Here is a 24,622-nt window from a genome sequence, read left to right on the forward strand (position 1 = left end):
AGAGCTAAGTCTGTATTTTTTAAACAAGTCAGTAATTGTTCCAAAGTCATCATTCCTTTACCCCTGAAATAGACACAATTTCATAAAGTGCCATAATAGAATCACAGCATTAATAACAGCAATTCTTTTGCACAGACTGGGGTCGAGTCTGACCTGAAACAGGGGCACACACTGATGAGTTTGCAGATCTGCATGCCTTTGTTGAACTGCGTGCCTGCTCGGAATGACCACTAAAGTGTGTGGAGGCAGACAGAATAAACAGAGACTTGTGTTCACCCACCTGGCTGAATGCCAGAAGGTTCAGTCGCTTGGGAAATGGTCAGAGGAAAGGCTGCACTCAGAACAATGCCTACTGTCCTTCTGTCCCTCAGCTGCAGGCTAGATAATGCCCTTTGAAATGAGCTAATTAGAGGAGAACTTGCCTGCTGTAGATCCAATCTACCAAAACATCTCACAATCACTCATCGCAAGCTCGCAAAGTTACTCAGTTACCTTTCACAGCCTTTTTATCTCAGGTTTATCAACATACTGCCAATGTCAGATATTTTATTTGTGTATAGTACCATATTTTTATCATGGACATTTACCATAAAGAAAAAAGCAAAGCAAAACATAGCATCTTAAGAAGAACACATTTTAACCACAAGATACAGATTTTTCCTTACACACATCATAGAATATCAATATTTTGAGATAGACAATAAATTCATTTGACTACACTGTATGGCATGTGGTCAACATGATGAGGCTAAGCAATGAACTGTGTAATTTCTTGACGTCCACCAAAGATAATGCCTCACAAAAGGAAAAATATCTGTTATATTTCCTCCATGTTCCATTTCCTCCGGAAATGAATAAAGACACAATATGATCGTAAAACAAAATCATTGGACTTCATTTCATTCTGAACACAGTTTAAAATATTCACTTTCATACATACCTGCCTTTAACTTCTTGGAGAACCTTGTGTAAGAGACAGGATGGAGATGTGAGAGAAAGACAGGAGAGGCTGAAAGAATACATTCAAAATATCTGAAGCCCCTGGGAAGCCTTTGAGATATTTCTTTGAGCTCGGAGCACACATGCAAATAGTCCTGAGCATCAGGAAAGCTGACCGCCTGCAGGCTTCTGAGACGTTTTTTTAACTGAACAATGTTTAGGCCTCCCCACATTTTTCAGTTTCAAGATATACAGTATGTACTGCGACCTTTAGCCGCTGCTTCAAAACAATTTAAAAGTCTGAAGGATTAAGACGGTCTTGAAGCAGAACCCGAGGTCATTTATCTGAAATAACAGAAAAGCCCCAAGTTCAGTCTGTGTCACAAAACCAGACTTGAGCATTAACTACAGTATATAAGAGAAAGAGCTTCACAATTACAAGAAACAATACAGGAGATGGTACCGTGTTATAATGACAATAGACTTGGACTTTCAGATTGAACCATGGAACATTAAAATAAAAAAGATCATATAATAATATAGGGCAGAAATAAATGCATAGCCATGTCTACGTTTAGCTTATGTTTACCTGTGTGTTGGCAGTTTTTCTCGTTTCTGAAAAGGACTAGCATCCGAAGAGATGGGAGAAGTTGTAAAAATGTGCGAAATAAACTAGTTATGCAGGTCATTAAAAATTGAATGAAAGTGCAGACACATCAGCCTCTCAGCATTGGAGACCACTGCTCTGTGCTATGCAAGGGATCCCAAAGCAGTAACAAACGATGTCACCAGGAGTGGGTCACAGGGGTCTTGACTCAGCCAGGGTACACTTAGCTTGTTGTGTCCCAGTGAATTGCTGGACACATATAAAATGACAGCATTTTCACATAGAGCACTACAATTCCTGTGGTCAACACTACTTCTGCAGTAGACAGTGGGACAGCTAGAGTGAAAAAAGTATTCAAGCAATGCGTGTTGGAGGGAAGCATGCGTGGCCACTGTCTTCCAACATGATGTCAAAAGATGTGAATTAGCTACCCCTGCAGAAGTGGCAAAGGAGTTTCACAAAATTCTAGACTAAGCACACACCTGGGATTTATTTATTTAGCAAATTTAGTATTGCCTGCAAGTAGCAAAAACGAAAACTGTGTCATGGGACACACAGAGCTTGAAGAAGCTAATTATGAAAAAGACTGAGGTGTTTATGTTGACCAATCATTCACATCTTCTAGACAATGGGGCAGAAAGACCTCGTTAAGAATACCGTGAACATTTGGGGCAAACATTTTGAGATATAAGAAACAGATCTTTCTGCTCTGCACTCCGTCTTGAGATGAGTGGCCAGATTAACTATTCCTGGGTTTAAGGAAATGACCTGCAACTGACAGAGTAAAAGAGCTCGATTCATTTTAGATTTGACTGAAGACTTCAAGTAGGTCTGAGTCAAGTATTCAAAATTCTCGAAGGCATTGACAAAGTCAAGCCAATGGACTTCTTCAGAATCAGTAGTCAAAAATGAACCAGATGTTGCAGGGTTGCAGAAGTTGGTAGAAGCCATCCAGCCATATTATCAATGCTGATACTTTGTTGTTTTTAAATAAATGACTGGATCAGATTCTTGGATCAATTAGCAACCAAATGAACTAGGGAGGCCAAATGTCTTTGTTGCTGGTACAAGGGTCACACGAGTAAACCCAAAATAAATCACAGTAGTAATAATAAAAGAGATAAAACAAACAAAACAAATATTAGTTTTAGTCAAATCAATCTATTTGTTAACTGCTTTATCCAATCAGGGTTACAGGGAGCTAGAACCTATCCCAGCAAGCAATGGACACGAGGCAAGGCACACTCTGGATGGGATATAAATCCAATGCAGGGCGCACACAGACACACCCACACCAGAATTCAATTAACCTACCAGTGTGTCTTTGGACTGTGGGAGGAAATTGGAGCACTGAGAGGAAACCTACACAAATATAGGGAGAACATCCCAAGAATTGAACCCAGGACCCCAGCACCACAAGGAAGCAACATTAACCACTGCTCCACCATGCCAACCCTTCAACTATAGTCTATTTACAGTGAACTGTACATAGTAAAACCTTAAATTGTGTCACAGCTATGAATAGCGCTAGTTTACTACCAATAAAGAATGCATGAAAATGTGTTCTTTTATTTCTGAAAAAAGACTGCCACTTTATACTGATATATACTGAGTTTGTGGTAGCATTTATGATTCGTAATTGTGCTTGGGGTGCAAAATGAGAAATACTGTATGTGCCTCTCTCACACAACTCATGACGTCCAGTATTGGTCTCCAATAGGTTTGTTAAATACAAATGAAAGCTGCAAAAAGTTTTCTTTTTTGGCATAGCAGCAGTGTTTCTTATATTCAAAAAACATCCCTTTTTTCCGGCAAATATATATATTTTTTCCATTTAGCATGTAGGTAAAAAACGCAGTAAGCGAGTCCTGTTACAAAAGGCTGTTTCTTCTAAAACCATGCACAGATGCCTATCGGAGCAGTTAAAAAAAATCGCTTCTGCTTGATGACTTGCAATCCATTGCGCTGAGCTGTTTAACAGAACCAGCATGCAGTGCTTCCTGCCCTGAAGCCGTATGTCCTGAATTGCCATTCTGGTTTCAAGTATAATGAGCCAGCAAGGATGCTGCCTACTAATTGGATTCTCAATAAAACTGTCACAAACCACAAAACTAAAGCAGCTTTTTCTAGACGTTTTCCACAGTTGAGGACTATTGTTACTTTGGAGAATATGGCACTCCCTGCTATTATTCTTGTGGCGCCAAGTCAGAGAAGACAAATTATTGCATGCACTAACTAAAATAGCTAGCACAGACCTAATCTGAAGTCAGCTATCTAAATTGTGTATTTAAAAGTCAAAACAAGGAGCAGGTTAATTGTGCTGCCAATATCAGCACACAAGCTTGCTCAACAAAGGTTTCATACATCATCTCGCAGTTGCGTGTCTCTGGGTTCGCCTCTCCTAAAATAAACTTGATCTTCATGCGTGAAAACTGTACCAAAAAAACGTTTCATAACAGAATATAAATTCCATGGGAATTGAGTAATTGCCTGGCAGCTGCCATGTAAAGTGTTCTAATCAGAAAAACAAATCGGTCAAAATATACGAGCGGGTGCCAAGTTTTAGAGCACGGCCATTAAGGTTCACAACAAAATAGGAAACAAAAGCAGCAAGACGACTTTGCACAACTGCCATCAATAAAATTGTAGGGGGGGACACAAAGCAACGTTTCAACGTAAAGTTTCATCTTCAGCTCAAGAGTATTGATTGGAAATGTGGCTCTGGTTTCGGCTGTTCATGTCTGCTCCGCAGCATGTTTCTAATTTTCCTGGAACGTCTTCAGGCAGCCCACGAAAGAGAGCCATGTAAAAATCACATCCCCAAACTATATTTAAATTGCATTATACAAAACATGGCACTACAAACATGGTGATTGACATTAGAAAAATATAGTTTCAGAGTTTACTCTGCCATATCTAAATGTACCCCAGGCGTACACTGACGCGTATTTCAATTTATTGTCAGTGTCTGTTTTATGAAACCATTAGGATTAGCATTACAGTAATAGTCTTCACTTTTTTACTCTCGAGAAAAACAACAACCATATGGCAATGGTTAACAAGCAGTAGCATTAGAGGAGAAATGATTGTTATCTGCATTTAAACTTTTACTGGTGCCCTCATACTTCTTCCATTTCCTAATGTATGTTTGCTGTATCTGAGTGTTAGCAGGCTGTGCAAAAGACCCTTCAACACACTATGGCATTAGAGATTTACCTACTGCATTAACACATTTTCATCCAATTATTTCTAACCGGTTCTTCCAATCTGGGGGTCAAGAGGGAGCCACAGCCTATCCCAGCAAGCAGCAGACGTAAAGCAGGGTAAGGCAGTTCATTGCAGGACACACGCAGACACAAATAAAGCCAGGCCCAAACTTGTACCAGGGGCCAATTTTCCCAGGAGCCAATTAACCTACCAGAACTGAACCCAGGGCCCCAGCGCTGTGAGGCAGCAATGCTAAGCTCTGCGCCATGGTACTGCCCTTGATACCCATGAACTTGAAGACACATCATATAAAAAAAAAAACAGATCTGCAGGTAGGGCCCTCAACCTTGGGGCCACACTGGATGGAAGCTGAGAGTCTGCTTTCTTTTGGAAAGACATGTGCCCAGGATGAACGAAACAGGGAAGGGGTTCTTTTAAAACGCTGGGAGATGTTCGTGAAGCCCGAAGGGGAAAGTTTGTTTTTAATTTAAAGCTTAAAGGCAGTTTTTCCAAAAATAGGCAATGCTGTGCAAGGGGGCTGGCGATACTAATGAAGTCCAGATGCCTTACCTTCGCTGGTAGCCGCATTCTTTGGAGCTTTTGTCGGTGTGTGATCTGTACTTGAACTCACGTCGGATGAGATGCTTGAACTGCCTTTGCCTAAACAACACAGCAGATCAGAAAATAGCATCAGCACAATTAGCAAACGAAAGGGGGAAAGGAAATCTAACGACCTTTACCAGCGATCGCCATCGCAGTGCATGCGAGAAAGCTGGTACTACGAGACTGGCTGTCACGCATTGAAAATCACAGTAATCACTCGGCATTCTTTTACTTTTAACACTAATTGCAACCACACAGAAGTCAGCGCAGCTGCATTACTGTGATGATTTGCAGTTGATCGTTGTTATCTTATTCGCAGACCAATGCTGACTGCAGAAGACAACAGCCTCACAACTCACACCCATTGCAGATGTGTAATTCCTTCCCTAGCCTCGTAATGTTTTAAGCCTAGAATCCTGTGTCTCTAAAACATGTGTCAGAGTGAAGCTTTTATGTTGTACAGCAATCGGAGGTTAACGAACCCCAGAGGGAAACAATATTAAACACACAAAAGTAGACCTCTTTCCCCAAAATGATAATTTCGTAGTTTGGGGGGATTATTATTAAATTATCTCATAAGCAACATTAGATTTGTTATTAGCATGAAGTCCCTAGGCAAGGACTTCTCTAGGTGTTGCAACACTGTAGACCAACATTTAGGCACTTTGGTCTTTTTGATTTAACTGTGTGCTCAGATACTATATTGCCTTTGCCTTACTACATACAGTCAATGGAACTCTCCTGTAATTACATTGATTAAATAATGGTATGTCCCTAAAGGTTATTTTTACAAATCTTGTTTTTTTGCTGACACATGCTCCGAAAGAGATGCAGCTTTTGCAAGGTTGATGGAATTGGGGTAATCTGAAAACATGGAAGTGCCAATGATGTTGATCATTTCTCAGGTCATCAGTTATGAAGGGTTGTGAAACACTTGAATCATGCCATAAGTCTATAGAATTATTATATAAATGGTGTCATTTGGTTATATGAACAATTGTGAACAGAAAGGAGACAAAAATAACATGCAGGTAAAGGTTTATTCCATGCTGAAAGGAAAAGAAAATAAATTTCAACTGTGGAACCCATCCTAAAGGAAGGCTACACAGCCAAAAGTATTTTTCTTTCGGCATGGAATAAGCCTTTACCCTTTGCTTTGCAGATGATGCAGCTACCTACTGAAAAATAAAGTTATGCATTTAATTATTTTATGGCCTATAACATCCTCTGCAGTTTAAAGTTTTCATTTTCAGGCTTCTCTGTCAGGTGGTCTGCAACCCAGCCTCCCCACACAAAAGCACATAAAACATGATATCCTCTGTGACTTTAAGCAAAACCCAGAAGAATTCTGATAGTTTGAGCTGTAATTTATAACCCTTAACTCGTTGAGCTTATTGCCTTGTTTAGACAGTAAAATCCAACTTAAACCAATAAACTGTAGATCTTACCAATCAAACTAAGATTTTCATAATTGTTCATGTCACTTTTAAACTGTAGATCTTACCAATCAAAGTAATTTTTTGTGGCATGTTTAGCTGAAGTGGCTCAAAACTGGCCTAGGTACAAGCTGTGCTTACACAATTCTAATTCGAAATTAGAAAGTGTGCTGATGACATCCCATCAACTCTATGGAGTACAGGTTTCCCATCCCCAAAATGAAAAGATGCACAGATTGATCATGCATACCTAAAAAATATAATGTATAGCTATACAAAACAATTTTCTCTTGGAAATTATCCCTAACAATAGTCAATTAAGGTATAGTCTTATTTAACACAGCAAAACATTTACAAAAGAACAGAGGTGATACACTTTGAAATTGTTTTGATTAAATTGTTCACATTTTTACACTGTACACCCATCATGAATGCTAGGGTGAGAGCATATAATGAATATACAGTATTCAGTATTTACTCATTATTTAAACAAAGTATAAAGTAAGAAGAAGGAAAACTGAAGAATGAGTAGGTAGCATTTTAAACTTTGATTGTGTAAAACTACAAGGCAAAGCTATTTATTGATAACATTAATAATTCATTGTTATATTTTATTTCAGAGCAGCTCTATTTCAGAACCCAATTTTACAGCTGTTAATTAAGGATATTTTCTCAAATATCATGATCAGGTGAAACCTAGCATACATTTCAACATTTAACCTAGGGGATTACAGTAAAAGACAAATTATCATAACTGAACAGCAGAGAGAACAGTATGCTCTCTAAGATTGTTTTGGGAGGTGTATAGCTAGTGATAAATGCTACTTTAAACCTTACTATGTTTTTCCTATTCATGATAAGCAAAACAATATCCAATTTTAAATACTGTGGCAATTCAGCGAAGGTATTTTTTTAGGTACTAATGGATAGAAGCATGCTTTGTTTTTTAGCATAAACTGTCCTAAGGTCAGTTTGTATACAGTATATTGTACACTGCACTAAGGATGGCCTCCCTCAAAATGAACAGTATAAAAAGGTGTGAAAAGGGGATATAAAATTGTAAACATTGGATTGTCTTTCACAGTCACAGTAAAGGTGCTGCTGTATAATCAGAACTACCCATCAAGAACATTGTAAGTAACTAATCTATTGCTGTTTAAGCATACTGTTTCTGTATCTCCAATGTTTTGTTCAACTCAAGGCCTGAAAACTGTCAAATACAACTTAAAACAGAAAAGGAGAAACCATATCTTAGCACAATTACTATTTTTATTTACACTTCTGTCACTGCAAATGGTCAGTGTGTGTTTGGTATATTTTTAGTTTCTTTTACAGACTTTTTTCACCACCCAAACAACTTATTTTTTTACTTTTGGCTCACACCTTGGTTTTCTTGTCCGAAAAATTATATGAAAACTTCTCCCAAGTATCTTCTTCATTATTTCTGATCACTATAATTATTGTAGGCCTTTATTCACTTTCCTGCTGAATGGCTGTTTTCAGAGTTTACAGAGAATCGGTTTATTTACTGTATGTTGACCTCATTTTGGGATCATTTCCATCAGAGGTGTATACAAAGCTACATGAGTTATTTTATAAGCAAAGAACACATCTATCATAGCCACGAAGGAAACTCCTTCTCCTGGACTGTATTTCATCTTTATTTTCCAGGAATCGATTTATCATCACCAAATCCTGAAACAAAAAGGTCAGTAACGAAATTAAAACAGCATTATCAGTTGCAGAAAGATATTAATTGAATCACAGAATCTAGGAGAGCTTGCTAGTAGAAGGACATTAAACACCCAGTGATAAAACTGAGGAGATAACAAGAGAAGAAACGTGTAGCCTAATAACCCCTGACCTGTGATGTTACTTCCTCAAAACACTCCACATCCTCTGCACACAGCATGGGTGGAAAGCCTCTTCAGTAATGAGCTGGTATGCTTAAAGGGCTTTTCTTTGCAACATGTAATAAAAAGACACTTAGAGTCAATAAAAATGGCTAACAATTCCAATTAAACCCAAGACAAATTTCAATAAAGGCATCCGCACCATCTCTACTGCTCATAAGACCGACAGTTTCTCTCAGAGATCTATGCAGCTGGTACAGATTACACAAATTCATGTACAACAAGTCATTTTAAACAGTGTATTTTGCTTGGACTGCAATTTCTGCTCCATAAAGCAAGTAATATAGACAATCACATGCTTTGTTTTCTTCTGTTAACCCTATTCTGTGGTCATAAACCACACTTTCTTTCCCTTGACTGGTTACCTTATGCTGGATGTAGATGAGTTCCAGGCACAGAGAACGCAAGATTGTTTTCTTAAAAATGACAACGTAAATAATTAATTAATATGGCACTGTTTTAATATGGATGCGGCAAAGTACGTGATCTTCACATGTTCTCTCCAGCTGAGTTTAGAAATGCAAAGTGAAAACCAGAAAAGGAAACCGTTCTTTCTGACTTTCTGTCGTCAGTAAGCAATTGGATTTAAAGCCAACAATAAAAAATCAACAGTCTCATCAAACAAGTAAACCAAACAAAAACAGCACCAAAAAAAGGCAGGAAAAGATTTGACTCACAGTACCCTAACATGTGACAAAACACTTGCGTGTGAAATTAAACGAGAATGCGTTTAGATTTTCAGGACCCTTTGAGACATCATTTTGCTTTGGCTTCATTTTTCTTATTAACAAGTGTGAAATAAACATCTACCAGATGCCAAGATGAATAAGTCAGTTTATGGCATGGTAAATTTTTTTCAAACCTTCCACCCTCAATTAAGGTTTTTATTTTGTAATTTCCATAATCTTATCCAAAATGGCTCCAATATGAATCTTTTAATGTTCAACACAACAAGTACCTCCTCTTGAAGCTTATTCTGCTTTGCATTTCATAGGTTGTATACTGCTATAACACAAATCCTTATTCAACTGTCACAACAACTGTATAAGTTAAAAACACTCTTCCAAACTACACAGAAGCTTAACCATAATAAACTGGCACAGAGTTGGCACCATGAGATACAATATCTAGTGCTCATATGGAGTTATTCTGCCCTGTAACTGGGGATGTAAAATGAACATGATTTTACGGCTAATCTCAAGTTCTCTGATGTGTACGCTCCTCACAGATTTGGTATTTTTGGTGACACAAGGGGAAAAGCTTGGTCGCCCTGGCAGAGTGAGGGTGCTCTGTAATTGAGTCTTCCATTTTCCCAGCCAGTATGAGACAGCTACCACTCCCCACAACTGATATCCAGGAATCTGTTATTCAGCCACCCTCTTCCATAAGGAAGAGATTCACAAAACACATACAGCATTGTAGAGGCCATGCACTCTGGTCAGGACAATATCATTCCAATATACTGTTACAGTATGTACAGTAATCCTAACAACTGCCAGGGAAAATACATTTGAAGATACTGAAATGCATTTTAGCAATAAGCACCTGGATTTAAACCCACTTGCTTTTACTGTATTATAGGCACATTTTGATTTACATTTATATATCACATACTAAATTACAGACAATCAGAATGTATGTATAATACTATTTTTGACTTGTGCCTCAATTATGTTGCCAGCCCCTACAGCTCACACTCAAAATCAGAGTTCAAAACTCCCATTACAATTTTCCAGAGTTCCAAACACAACCTTAAGAAGTCAGAACGATCATCACGAATCTCAAAATGACTTTAAGTCTCAAACTGTAAAACAACTGTTCGCTCGCAAGCATGTACACATGTCAAGCATGACAGTCCACAGTCAAAACAGAAGAGCTACACTTGTAGAGTGGAAACGGCGGCCCTTCCTCATTAATTTAGGAATTAACTGGTATACAGTATAGAGGAATTCCCGAAATGTTATCAATTCTGAAGAAATTCAACTGGGCTAAATAAAAAAAAAAAATTTTTAAAGCTCCAGATTTAAAGTTGTAACCCATTCAGTTTGACACAAAAAACAACAGGACCAATAGCTTTGTAGTGCAAACCATTCTCAACCCCTAACAACTATAACTTAACTGTTAAATTAAACTGAATGTCGGTTTATTCAGACTTTAGGCTTTCAGACTTTTAAAGATCATAATGTAACTAAAAAGAAACTACTCAATGGGTGCTTTCTATTTTTTTCCATTTATCATTTGTATTAGAGCAATTTACTTACAGTAAATGTCACACTACAGCTCTTTTGCATGAAAAAAATTACCTGCCTCTTAGTTTGTCTCCTACAGAGTAAGTGATCTATGAGTTTAAGAGGTACGGTACATCAATTAGCTATGGGAAAAGGTATATAGTACATATTTCATTCTGTACTTCATATTTACTGCTTTTTGTGGACCATGCCACAATTTAACACTTTGTTAAAATGACAATAACTACTACTAAGGATATTTATTATATGCAGCAGGTATATCACACCTATGAAGTTATAATACACATACTTAATACTGGTATTTGTTTGTAAGCTATATTAATTAGTGATTATGTGTAATTGTAATGTTTTGTTTTTTATTCCATGAATTGATTTAGGTGATTTATCTGCTTGAAACTTACAGTTTGTTTGTTGCAGCTGAATACGTAGACCTACAGCACTTTATGTACCTATTCAGAACCTTCAGATAAAGTCTTATACTTCTGGTTTTTAGTTAAGTTACTGATATTCCTGGTTCAGGAGGATCACTGAAGAGGTGTTAGTGGGGCTAGCAGGGGGCGCTCACCCTGCAGTCCATGTGGGTCCTAATGCCCCAGTATAGTGACGGGGACACTATACTGTAAACAGTCACTGTCCTTCGGATGAGACGTTAAACCGAGGTCCTGACTCTCTGTGGTCATTAAAAATCCCAGGGTGTTTCTCGAAAAGAGTAGGGGTGTAACCCCGGCGTCCTGGCCAAATTTCCCATTGGCCTTTACCAATCATGGCCTCCTAATAATCCCCGTCTATGAATTGGCTTCATTACTCTGCTCTCCTCCCCACTAATAGCTGATGTGTGGTGAGCGTTCTAGCGCACTATGGCTGCCGTCGCATCATCCAGGTGGGCTGCACATTGGTGGTGGTGGAGGGGAGTCCCCATTACCTGTAAAGCGCATTGAGTGGAGTGTCCAGAAAAGCGCTATATAAGTGTAAGCAATTATTATTATTATTTTCACTGTGTTGAAATGTAATTACTTTGAATCATGTTTTTATAGATCTAGTTTATCACTGTTTCCGGGTTTTACTCCTTGACAAGTAAGTGTCTTATGAACCTTGTTTGACTGTGACCAGCAGTGTACAGTATACAGTATCACTGTACTAGAATTAAGACATACAGTAAGCACCTCCTCACAATACCACAGTTACAACTAATGCAATGCCAATACATATGTGTTCTTGCACTAATGGAAGTTCAGATCCACTTTTATTAAATGATATTCCCTTTCCATATGGACAGGGCAAATGAGGGAGTGTGTCAGGGACCAGAAATTTGGGTCAGCCACACTGGTCTGCAATCCTGTGTCAGGTACAGTACTGTAAAAAAGCCAAATACAAAATATGTAGGTTTCTGGAAATGCAATAAACCAGGGGAGGCAGGAAACATCAAAATCAAGCAGTAAATTAAAAACTGAAAACAATAAAAACACAATTATGAACAATTTTAAATTAAAGTGGAATTTCAAAACAGCAAAATGTTAGGTTTGCCACAGTATTTTTAAGATTTACAGAGGTCATATTTACCATGCTTTTTTCTTGGCTTCATAAATTATATTATTCATTTCTTCATTTAATTTGCCTTTACTACAATATTTTTATCTGGCCATGGTTGCCTAGATTTTAGCTTGTGAAATAGCTCACTGATTTCACTTGATCAGGCATCTGCAAACATTACTCATATGTAATAGCCTCAGAAGCAAACTTCCTTAATGTGGGTGAAAGATCCATTCTAATCATACTTCTGTATAATGTCACTGCAATCAGAATAACAGTCATACTGTCTGCTTCAGTTGCTGCACATGTATAGTCACAACAGACAGCAGTTAAAGAGATATTATAAGTTATGTGATAATTGGATTGTTAGGGAGTAAGTTATATGTAGTACCTGATCAATGTCTTCATGAAAGTTGTATTTCTTTTAACATATACAGTGCCTTGCAAAAATATTCAGACCTTTGCACAGTTTCCACATTTTGTTGCTTGAAAGCATGCAGTCATGACAATTTGAAGTAGAAATTAGTGTTTGTTGTATGTAGTGTAGACACACATTCAAAGGAGAATTTTTGCATAAGTAAAAAACCCTCAAAGTTAGTTGAGCTGGCCTTTGTCTGCATGCAATATTAGATTTTGCAATAAATACACCTACTGTATCTCTGTAAGGTCCCTCAGTCAGATACTGAAGTTCCAGCAGGGATTCAAACATCAAGACCAAGATGCTTCCAAAACATCTCAGGGTCAAAGTTGTTAAAAGGACAACAACAAAAAAGAAAAACAACTGATCACTCCTTTAAGCACTATGAAGTCAGTCATTAAAAAGTGGAGGGTTTATCATACCGCCCAGACACTGTCTGGACCAGGCTATCCATTCAAACTAAGCAACCAAGCATGGGGAAAACTGGTTAGGGGAGCAACTATGAGGCCAATAGTGATTTTGAAAGAGCTATAAAGTTCAATGGCTGTGGTGGGGAAAAATGAGTCAACAATATCCCAATCGCTCCACAAAGCTGGCATGTCTGGAAAACATCTCAAATCCCTTATGGAGTCTGCAACAAAGCATTTAAGTGATACTGAAAACTTGTGGTAAAAGGTTCTGTGGTCAGACAAGACAAAATTTGAACTTTCTGGGCTAAATGCAAAGTGTGACATCTGACGCCAACATAGTGCATCAGTCAATTAGCAACTTCCTTACTGCTGAGCATGTTGTAGTTGTGCTTTTTTATCAACGGGTACTGGGAAGCTTGTCAGGACTGATGGGAATAAATATGGAGCAAAGTAATGGCAAATCTTAGAAGAAATTCTGCTTCAGACCTTAATCTGGGACTTAACCTCACCTTTCAGCAGGACAGTTATCTCATGCACAAAGTCAAAGCTACAGTAGAGTGGACTGGGTGCAGTGGTGGCTCTGTGGCTAAGAATCTGCGCCTACAGCTGGAAGGTTGCCGGTTCAAATCCTGTGGCTGGCAGAGGAATCCTACTCCATTGGGCCCCTGAGCAAGACCCTTAATCCCAGCTGCTTCAGGGGTGCCGTATGAATGGTTGACCCTGTGCTCTGACCCCAAGCTTCTCTCTCCCTGTCTGTGTGCCTGTCTGTCTCATGGAGAGCAAGCTGGGGTATGTGAAAAGACAAATTCCTAATGCAAGAAATTGTATATGGCTAATAAAGTGATCTTATCTCAACACTAGTAAAGTGAATATTTTTGAGCGGCCCAGTCAAACGTCTATTGAGAATGTGTTGGAAGGCTTGAAAACTGCTGTCCACCAGCAACCCTCAAGCAAACTGAGACAGCCTGAATAAATCACAGTGTTTGCAAAACTGCTCCCATTACCCACAGTCTGTTACTCAGATCATCACTGGGCTCTTTACTGTAACAGTTTAATTACCCAGTCCTACTGCCATATGAAAATAACAGACTTAATGGTATATGACAGCACCAAATGACAATGGGGAAAACACAAAGCATACAAAGCAGGGTTGTTGGGCCTAAACTAATGCAGATGGTAATGTACTGTATATGGTACAGCAAAAGGCTGATGTAAATTGACTTGCACTTTGGGGTGCTCATTTTAATCTAACAGAGCCAAACTGAATCTGTTAAGAGTTGATCATAACAAAAATTATAATAGGGATAATACATAAAAGGAATGCTCAGTGCTATGTTTCAAATACAAATCCTTTGAAACCCCCTCTATCTGAAACGGGACATCTCCGAATGCACGAGAAGAAGAAACACCTCCTTAAGATGATGTCAGAAGGCACATTGTACTGGCCACAAGCATGTTGCAATACTTAGTGCTCTTTGTTATTTTGGTCTGTTAGAAACACAACCTTGGCAAACAAACACAGGCCGAGAATTCTCTAAACTTATGCTGAAATATTAAGACTGAGCACATGCAACAAAATGAAAGTTGCTTCATCTAAGTATTGTTCTTAAGAAAGACACATTCACGATTGCCTGAATATTGATAAACCAGGTGTTAGAATTAAGACATACTGCTTATTCCCCCCTTATCCACTGCCTCTTTGTACATCAGTTGCTTCTAAATCTTTGATTCATGCACAATCTGAAGTACCAGTTAGTTCACTTAAAAAAAAAGGTAGACATTCAGTCTTTTATGCCAATCAAGATTCAGAACAATTACAACCTCCGTGAGAAACTGAAAACATAATTTTAGATGAGAACACATTTTAAATTGAAGCATAGCCCGAATTTGGGATATCTGACTAAGTTTGTCATTTGTAAACCCATTTGTTTAACAGATAGCAAACAATTAGGATTAGTTATGTCAGAACATGGGAAAAAGACAAACAAGAGTCATGAAGCAAAGGTTCAAAAGGAGTGTATACTCTACAATTCATCACAACATATACAACAGGATTATTAGGAACCCTTCATAAAGACCACATCAGTATGTTAAACAGAGGACCAAACATTTATTTTTATTAAGAAGAAAAAGTACTTCATTGTATTTCATGTTAGTTATTTTAGTCATTTACGCCTACACATCTAAACAACTTAACTGGCAACTTAACAACTTCCCTGTGTTATCCTGTATACATTAAACAATATTAAACATGTAGAGGACTTGCTAAACACGTATTAAATGTCTGAAGCTGTTTACTTAAGATTCATGGTTTATTTTTACAAAACAATTCATCTTGGGGAGAAAACGTAAACTTGAATCCAGTACGCAATCGCACACACCACTCCTAAACAATATTCCAAATTCAATGATTGTAATCATCAAGAAAGACCACATTATCCGAAGAACAGAAAGAAGTTCCATTCTGATCTCATAGCTAAGCTAGAGGAATTTTCCCCTGGAAAGTCATAGTCATGTGCATGAATAGTCCAATAAGTGAAAGCTGGGATTTGATAGAAGATGTTCACAGGAACCTTGAAATTCACCCCTTAAATGTAAGTGCAAAAAACAACCATTTTGCATAGAGAGCTACTGGGCTCAGGCATATACAGTATTTTGTTCCTTCATACTGTAGCTTCCTTTTCTGGGAAGTGAATTATTTTTTTTTCCTGAAATTGGAGCAGATCTCAAGATATATTTTTCTTCTGGATTTATGCTCCTTTTTCTTCTTACATTTGGAATTGGAATTACTTTTTGTCTATTCCTTACGGATTTGTAACTCTGCCAAGAAAGGAACTACAAAAGGCTGAAGGCAAAATCTCTCCCCTTTCTGATTTGTACAAAAAATTAAGTACAGTATTTTCGACCCGGGATTCTGTTTCCTGTTCATTTTTATCTATTTTGCCTATTAATACAATATATGTTAGAACATTTCTATATTGCTTGTTTGAGTGGTACTGCAGTTTGAAAACTGCCCTAACAAAGATAAACACCCAATGTAAAAAACAGAGATGGAATAAACTAGTATCATACAATACTCCAATAACTTACCTCACACAAAACTTTTCATAGTTGTTAAAGTTGTCTATGTCAGAATGAAATGCCTGCCAGTCTCCAAAGCAAACCAAACCTTTAAGATTCTGGCTTGTTTATGTCTCTTCTTTTTAAGGTCTTACACACATCCCACTGTGGCCTAGTGGGGTTTAGGTCAGTGGCTTGACCTAACCAACAAAAGGCTAAAAAAATACCAAAAGGGCTTTCATACAAAAAAAAACAGTTCCAGCAATAATTAAAGGTACTGTTAAACCTGAAATAAACATGCCATAGACCGTTAAGAACCTCTTACATGTATATACAGTGCAGTGTCTTGAAGAAGTATTCACCCTTTCAAGTGATGCCCCACTTTGTTGAATTACAAACGAAGCAGACACTTATAATCACTTTTTAATCAAAGCTTGAATGCTCGAAATTAACACTTACTGTATAAGGCTGATGTTAAAAAACAACTTCTAAGAAAAAGTAAAAAACTGAACATTATTGACGTATGTGTAAGTATTCTCTCCCCTGATTCAACAAGGAGGAAGCACTAGAAGATTTCAATTGTTCACACGTTAAACTGAGATACTTCAAAGGTTACCAGACTGAAATTGATATAATTAAAATACTTAATCTTTGTTACTTAATCCAGATTGCAAAACTTTTTTTGTAAAGTTTGTAACATACAAGGGAAGAAGCTGTTACAGTATGAGCCTAGCCTTTTCAGATAACCACTATACAATTAAGAGACAAATAGGAAAAAGTAGAAAACTACTATAAAATTGTGAAAAACATGTCATAACTTTCTATGTGTACCTCAAATCTCCAACGTTTAAGTCCAAAATTACAGTTTTTTATTTTTTAGTTTATTTGTATTTTTTACAGGGAAACTGTAAACTGAACCATGGAATGAGAGACCAAATTAGTATTACCTTTGTTACTGGTAATGTTACAGAAATGTCAGTGAGTGCTGAACTAGAAGAATAATGACAAAAAATGTATAGTTATCCATTTTAAAAGATACTGTTACCACGTCCATTTAAAAAGGGAAGGGCTTGTGCTGAACTAAATTTGAGGCCCCAGTCTTAGGCCAAAGTCAGCACACAAATGCTTTGTGAGATGTTTAAATCATTAAGGCACAGATTCTCCACATGTTGTGCAACCTATTTTCTCTAACTGCTCCTAACTATGCAGTTAGAATAGTAAGAGGCACACACAGAACTTTCAAAAAAGCAAAGCAAAATAAGGTGAAAATAAAAATAATGAAAGACACCTGTACTCTTGGACTCTTTACATTTGGCACTTAAACTACCAGCTCCCCTTTCATTAGAAAACTGTGTTGCTATATGACACATATTAACATCTGAAAATCTTTAAACTGTTGAAACAGATATTGTCCAGATACTCAATTGATCACGGTTTGGTTTACAAACATGCTATGATGTCACTGAAGTCTAGTGTCTAATTTGCCCTGTAAAGACATATTAAATGTTTACTTCATTACTTACAAATTCCATGTCTGGGTTTTAATGGAGTACAAAATCTATAAACAACATACACCACAAAGGAGCATAGGACAGCCCATCTCTAAACAACATACACTCTGAAAATGTCAAAGTTCAGGCTAGAGAAGCTTTCAGCTGTGATTTGCATTAAGTAAACATACACACATGGTTTAAAACCCACTCCCTCTATTTACAGCAACTTTCCAACAAACTGCCTCCACATACAGACACTTCTTCTGAGTCAATTCCACGAGACTCAAATAAACATTCCTTCAGTGTTTGCACTTTTATCCACCAGGCACTACACTGTTCACAATCAGCCACTAATCACCGTCACTGATCACTAATCAAAGTTACCATTCAGCTAGTCTTTCCATGTCAAAATGTCAGGAAATCTAAAAAAATAATGTATAGCCATTATGTCCTTTGCTGTGAATAGAGGTTAAGGGTTCTGTGCTTTTCGTTAAGAAAACACAGGTTAGATACTCAGCTATGGTGTCATCCTATCGATATTGGCAGAATAGGATAGTAGAGCTTTAGTCTTTTAAATTAATTAATTAAGAGATCAAAAAAAGAACACAAGATTTCCCCAGCTCCTCACTGCCCTCCTAAACTGAAACCTCCCAACAAATAACCTTAAAAAACAGTGAGATACTGTAGTTGTTATAGAGATACCATGCAATAAGGATGTGACCTCATTAGCATCAACATTCCATGTCTCCACTGGCACTATGGATCCGATCAGTGCAGAGGTCCGTATAAATAATGCCGGAACAGGATAGGAGGGACGGGACAGGGCATGTAGGTGGGATGAAGGGGGAATGAGGATTCTCCCCAAATGTAGCATCAACATGCTATGAGGCCACCATGAAACCAACCAACCAGACCCATTTCTGCTACTATTAGTCAAAGAGTCAGCATTTAACAAGGATAAGAGCAAGAGATGTCCCTGTTTAAAATTAAACACAAAGAAGATTAAACCTAAGGTTATTTAATAAAACATAAAACTCTTTCTAGTTCAGAGCATTTACGTTTGGCTTTATAAATTCCATCCCTATAGGTTTTCTCAATCAGACAGCTAGTACAGGCTTCCTTTTGTGTTGGAGGTCAAGCAAAGAAGCAAAGTAATTTTTTCCTGCAGTACGTTCTCGCAAAACAAAATTTCACTTTAAAATTGCCTATTTTTTGCCTTGTTCCTTCCCCGACCCCAGTTCATTTAATCCAGCCAGTCCTTGCATTCCCACAAAGTAGGACAGCCTATGACCAAAATGATCCATCTACAACATTTTATAACTGCAGATCCAGCACAGAGCACAACACAATAGCTTACATTCAAAGCCAGTGGTGTATCTTGACTAACAGAATAGCAGTATCCATTGCCCTACATGTTGCTACGGATATTTTTCTTTCCATTATCCACATCCCTAACAATTATTCAACTCGGAAGATGTAAATCCATAATATTAAAAAAATGATGTACTGTACAGTACAGTATGTATATCACACATACTTTCAAGTAGCCAGACTGTGATAGGGCAAAGCTGAGTTCTTGAGGATATAGTGTGTCTGAAACACTCAAATGTGTTACAGGTGTTTCCTGTGCAACAGGAGAAAGGTGTATGATGTCAGGCATACAGCATGCTCAAGGCCGCAGGCATATGTGTATCAAATCATAGGCAGAAAAATTAAAAAGAAAGACTCCAGGCACTTTGGGTTACTGAAATATATGTAGTACTTTCATAATGTCAAGCGCTGTTTTATGTTTTAATAAGTCTACAACTTGCTCCATTAAGCAGTAATCTCTTACTTAGTCCTGGAGTGCCCCTGCCACATTGGAGAGATCATATCAATGCTAATTCAGACAATTCCAATTAAGTAAATGATAATAAAGAACAAATAATATAGGAGATTCTCTGGACAGAAGTTGCACATCTGACTCTTGTCAATGTTTAATCTGAAACTATGCTGTCTATTTGTAATTTGGAGACACCCTGCACTTCCAGACTCAATTCTACACACATCATGAGGGTTGGAAGACTTTTTTAATAAGACAATGGCAATCAGTGGTCACACTAGAATATTAATAATATTAAAATGGAACAGGTAAAGGTTTTTTTAGGTCAACCCCACTTGAAGAAGGCTCATCAGCTGAAACTGTGTCTCTTTTCTTTTCCTTTCAGCATGGAATAAAGCTTTACCTGTTGCTTTGCAGCTTACCCACAGCAGCCAACTCGTACTTCATAATATTAAAATCCAAGTTTTAAAGTCCTTTGTTAATTTTACCACTATTGACATGACTGTCATTCTGTTTTAAAGAGGAACATTTCTTTAAAAACATGAGTTAAATGCAGTTTTTCTACATGTATTTTCCCATGGTGAATAAAGAGCACAACTTTGGCCTAATCCAACGTTTCCTTCTTTGTAACTATGATCTTATTTTAAGCTATTTGCTTCAAGGCCTTTCTGGACTAATGTCAGGGGGAGGGGTACTGTGTTTTTGACAATTATGACAATGTCAAATGACAATTTTGACAAGGTAGTGAAAACACCATGTACTTTAGTACTGTTTGTGTTCATGTCTTCTTCTTCCTAAAATCTATACTTGGAAAGTGAATTTGGAACATTAATTCAGCTCCTAAATGAAAATATCAATTAGGATATTGTGCATATCTTATAATTAGTATAGTTCATAAAAGTAAATCCATCAGGCTATTATATGCTATTTGACAGGATTGTTCTAAGTGGAAACATTAAAAACAGTGTGTACATGTGTGTAATAACAGGCAACACTGAAATCAGTTGGAACATCAGTGGTCCATACATTTACAATGACATTTAGCTTCTGAGATCAAGAAAAACTATGATTGAACAAGTTGACCAAATATTCTCTACACTTAGAAACTCTTCCTTGCATGGTTGTAATATTAAGTATACTTTTTCTTTAGATGAGAAAGGTTTTGTTAAGAGACTAAAAGTAGCACGCTGACAGTGTGGATTAATCTACCTTCCTACAATTACTTGTATAACCATTTACTTCTGCAATTCATTCTGGGTATAGTAGGCCATGCTACCAATGGAAAAAATTAAAGCCTTAAGATTCAAGTTTTTATCACAATCAGAGATTGAACAAATCAACCTTTGGTGGTGAGTTACTTAACTGTAAAGAGCGTGGCACAGATGGAGGTACTAGTGAAGGAATTGCATTCAAAGTACAATCAGCAAAGATAAAGTCCTCTACAGTACTGTATGTGTCTACGATTCAATATGCTTTCAAGACCACCATCTTTATCATTTCAGAATGCAGTGCCTGACATACAAAAGCTAAATTAATTATCTGCCATTGAGGTTAATAAAATCTTGAATGGGTGGCACGGTGGCACAGTGGGTAGCATTTCTGCCTTGCAGTGCTGGGGCTCTGCGTTCAACCCTAATCTATCTGCGAGAGGTTTGTAAGTTCTCCCTGTGTTTGTGTGGATTTCCTCTGGGTGCTCCAATTTCCTGTCAAGTCCAGACATACTGGTAGGTTAACTGGCTTCTGAGAAAACTGAGTTTGTGAGTGTGTGTCTGTGTGTGCCCTGCGTTGGACTGGTGTCCCATCCAGGGTGTATCCTGCCTTGTGCTCATTGCTTGCTGACAGAGGCTCCGGCTCCCCTACAACCCTGAGTTGGATAAAGCAGCTAGAGAATGGATGGTATTCTGTTTCAAGCATTTTACACCACTTGCCAATTCAACAGCAGATGCAATTACAAGAACATTATGTCTGCTTTGCAGATTTCCTTTCATTAAGATAGTGGTTTAAAATGTATTTTAAACATGTAAGACAATCAATGACTAGATTAGGAAATGTCATGTAAGAATGTGTGTGCATTCAACTTTGGTTATTTTCCATTAGTGTTTATTTATAGAATAAGACTCAATGAACTTAAACAATCCCACTGATAATAAAAGGAGCAGAGCCTTTTTGCAGCTTTGAAACAATATTTTGGAAACTTAAGAAATAGGATAGTTGTTGTACAGCTGTCAGTCTCTAAGGGAAAATAAACAACTACTTTAGTCCTTGACCTTACAATATGTGGTCACATAATTTCTTCTGCTACACATATTAAGTTGGTCAAAGCTTCAGAGATTTAAATCTGAGATCTTTCAAAACAGAAGAACAATACTATGGACTTAATATAACTTGCATAACATTATGCAAGAAGGGTTAGAAGAGTAATAGTTTGATATTACATTTAAAACACTAAAATAAAAAGAAACAGATACACAGACTTTAGGGAATAATCTATTTGTTTTGCACATTTGCCTTCAAACCAGCAAATTTGAAAGTGTTCTGCAATGTGTTTATTACAATCTTCTATTGGAATTGCAATGTACTGTAGGAGTTTATGAAGGAATAATGAAGAGATGCTTACAGCCCTCCAATACAATAATTGCTTCTCATACCTATGAACTAACACAAAAAAGAACACTAATTCTCCATATTCTATCCCAAATCCCTAAAAGCAACAGAAAATCCTTCACCCCAAATAAGGAACTTTTGGAACAAACGGAGCCAGATTAGAGACAGCATCAGAAGCACAAGCCTGGAATGACGGGATGTATTTCTTGAGAAGGGAAAAACAAGGACTCAGAGAAAAGTTCACGTTGGTTGCCACCCACTGAGAGAACCTCCAGGGACCTTCAGAAGACAGGAGTCAAGATAAATCTTGGATGGAAATACCAGAAGACGGGGGGGGAATGTATAATGAATCCAGGAGACGGAGATGAGCCCAAAGTAAAGCAAGCAACACAGCTCACCACTGGAATGATAGGAAGCCCTTTTGAAAACACCCCCTGCTCATGCCCACAAGCTCCCAGCCATATGAAACTGATTTTCAATCAGCCTGGGTCTAAAAGAGATTCAATTATACGTCAAGAGAGATCGCTGTTCTCCAGTCACGCTCTCCCAGGCAATGTCAATTCATGTGCCGTCGCTCATGAGTCTGAGACATGTAAAAGTGTTTGCACTCTGTAAATGGCGGTGTCAGTCAAATTGGACCTCTTGGATTCAGCACCAAATCACGATTTATGTCGGCTATTTTCTTAAAATACATGCTTATAAACCCCTTAAGGCATCCTTAAGCATTTCTTGTAAATGATAGCAGCTCACAATATATTGTGGGTGTTTTGTGGGTGACCTTTTACCGTCATTCAATAGCCAATGATAGCAAATCTTTTAAATTAGAGCTTAAAACGATTACTTGACTCGTGTTCTTCTAGAGTTTGATTAGTTTTAAAATGAACTGGTTTTCATAATTTAGCTGGATTGTGTTGAATTTGTAGCTCTTACAATTTGTGCTGATGTAAATGGGGCACGGATGAAAACAGGAACTCCTGTGTTTTTAGCTTTTTTGGGGATGGGGAGAGCTCTGTTCTTGTGGTTCGGCGTGGGGGAGACTTCTTTTTTTACTGAGAGGTTGCAGGTATTTTCATGACGTTCTTTGATTTCCGCAGCTGAGGCCTCACAACTTTTTCACTCTCAGCACAAATTAAAAAAAAAATGGCAGAAAATGTGGGAACATCTGGGCCACTAACCCAGAAAAAAAAAAACAGGATGTACAGCCACCCATTGTAATGTTCTCTTGTATGGCTTGCATGAGAAGCACCATATAAGCAAAAGCTGTATTGCGTTTGTGTTTTAAGTGGTTGGCAAACATGACACTGTGCAGAAGTTGCCAGCCCTCACTCTTTCTTAACAGAGAAAAGCAGATTCTCTGTCCCGAAAAGAGGCTTGAGAATATTATTTCTCACGGGGAAGGTTATTATTGTCTGCACAGAACTATGCATTCTAAACCAAAATGCAGTGTTAGGATTTCTAAAAGGGCATTACAAAATAATAGCTCTGTTGAAGCCATTAACTGGCTAATACCATCAAAGACCAAAAAAAAATATTTATTGGAATGAACTGTGTTTAGACTGTGGTATTGGTGAAAGATACAACGGACCAACATAATTTTGAAATGTCATGGCAGTGTCCATTCAAGTACTTAATTCCTAGCGTTGTCTTGCTTTTCACATCACTAGAATGCTTTTCATCTATGATTGAAAGGGTAGCACACCAAAGGCACAGTGGAAATGATTCCGAACAACACACACGTAAGAGAAAATAGGCATATGAGGCAACATGGAACAAGACTGATGCAATTTTTTATGTCATGGCAGATTTATGTACAGTAGGATGGATATATGTAAATCAGGGATTATCAGTACTAATATATTATTAGATCATACAAATGACATTAGGGATTTTAGGGATTTCATTTTAATTAGGAAAATGCAATTGTTAAAAGGCTGCCTCCAGTAGGTTTAAAATCTGCAAACAGTCACACCGTTCAAATTAATCTTGTTATCACATCAATTACAAATTCAATGGTGTAATTGACAACTTGGCTGCAAGAAAAGTGGCCTAACTAGTAAATAAGAGAATGCAGAAGAAAGCCATTGGCTTTCAAAGGTTCTTAAACAATGGAAAAGCGTCATCCATTACAGTGGCAAGGGTTAAGACATGTTTGGACATGTTTTTCTACTTCTTAAACCAGCTTCGACTCATCATTCACTGGGACATCTGCAGTAATGTCAGTGGCAGAAGCGCCACTTCTCCTCTCCACACTAACTCTCTTGTCAAGCAGTGTCAAGTATCCAAAATGATGGTTAAGGGCATGAAGCTGGATGCCCCTGCTCTCACTGTGCG

The 24,622-nt window shown here is 37.7% G+C and overlaps 1 protein-coding gene across 2 annotated transcripts in view; it reads right to left on the minus strand.

Annotated features, from left to right (window-relative positions):
• LOC148657432 (F-box/LRR-repeat protein 7) overlaps positions 1 to 24,622 on the minus strand; it is a 133,040-nt gene that overhangs the window by 73,807 nt on the left and 34,611 nt on the right. For both annotated transcript variants that reach the window (XM_088643699.1, XM_088643698.1), the window contains exon 2: positions 5,324 to 5,413. Coding sequence is in view for 1 of the 2 variants with exons in the window: in XM_088643698.1 (XP_088499824.1) it covers positions 5,324 to 5,413 (90 nt within the window). In the remaining variant the exon portion in view is untranslated. The remainder of the gene's footprint in view (positions 1 to 5,323; positions 5,414 to 24,622) is intronic.

Source organism: Lepisosteus platostomus, chromosome 8 (assembly GCF_059453375.1).
Source record: "Lepisosteus platostomus isolate fLepPlt1 chromosome 8, fLepPlt1.hap1, whole genome shotgun sequence".
In the NCBI taxonomy this organism is placed as follows: Eukaryota; Metazoa; Chordata; class Actinopteri; order Semionotiformes; family Lepisosteidae; genus Lepisosteus; species Lepisosteus platostomus.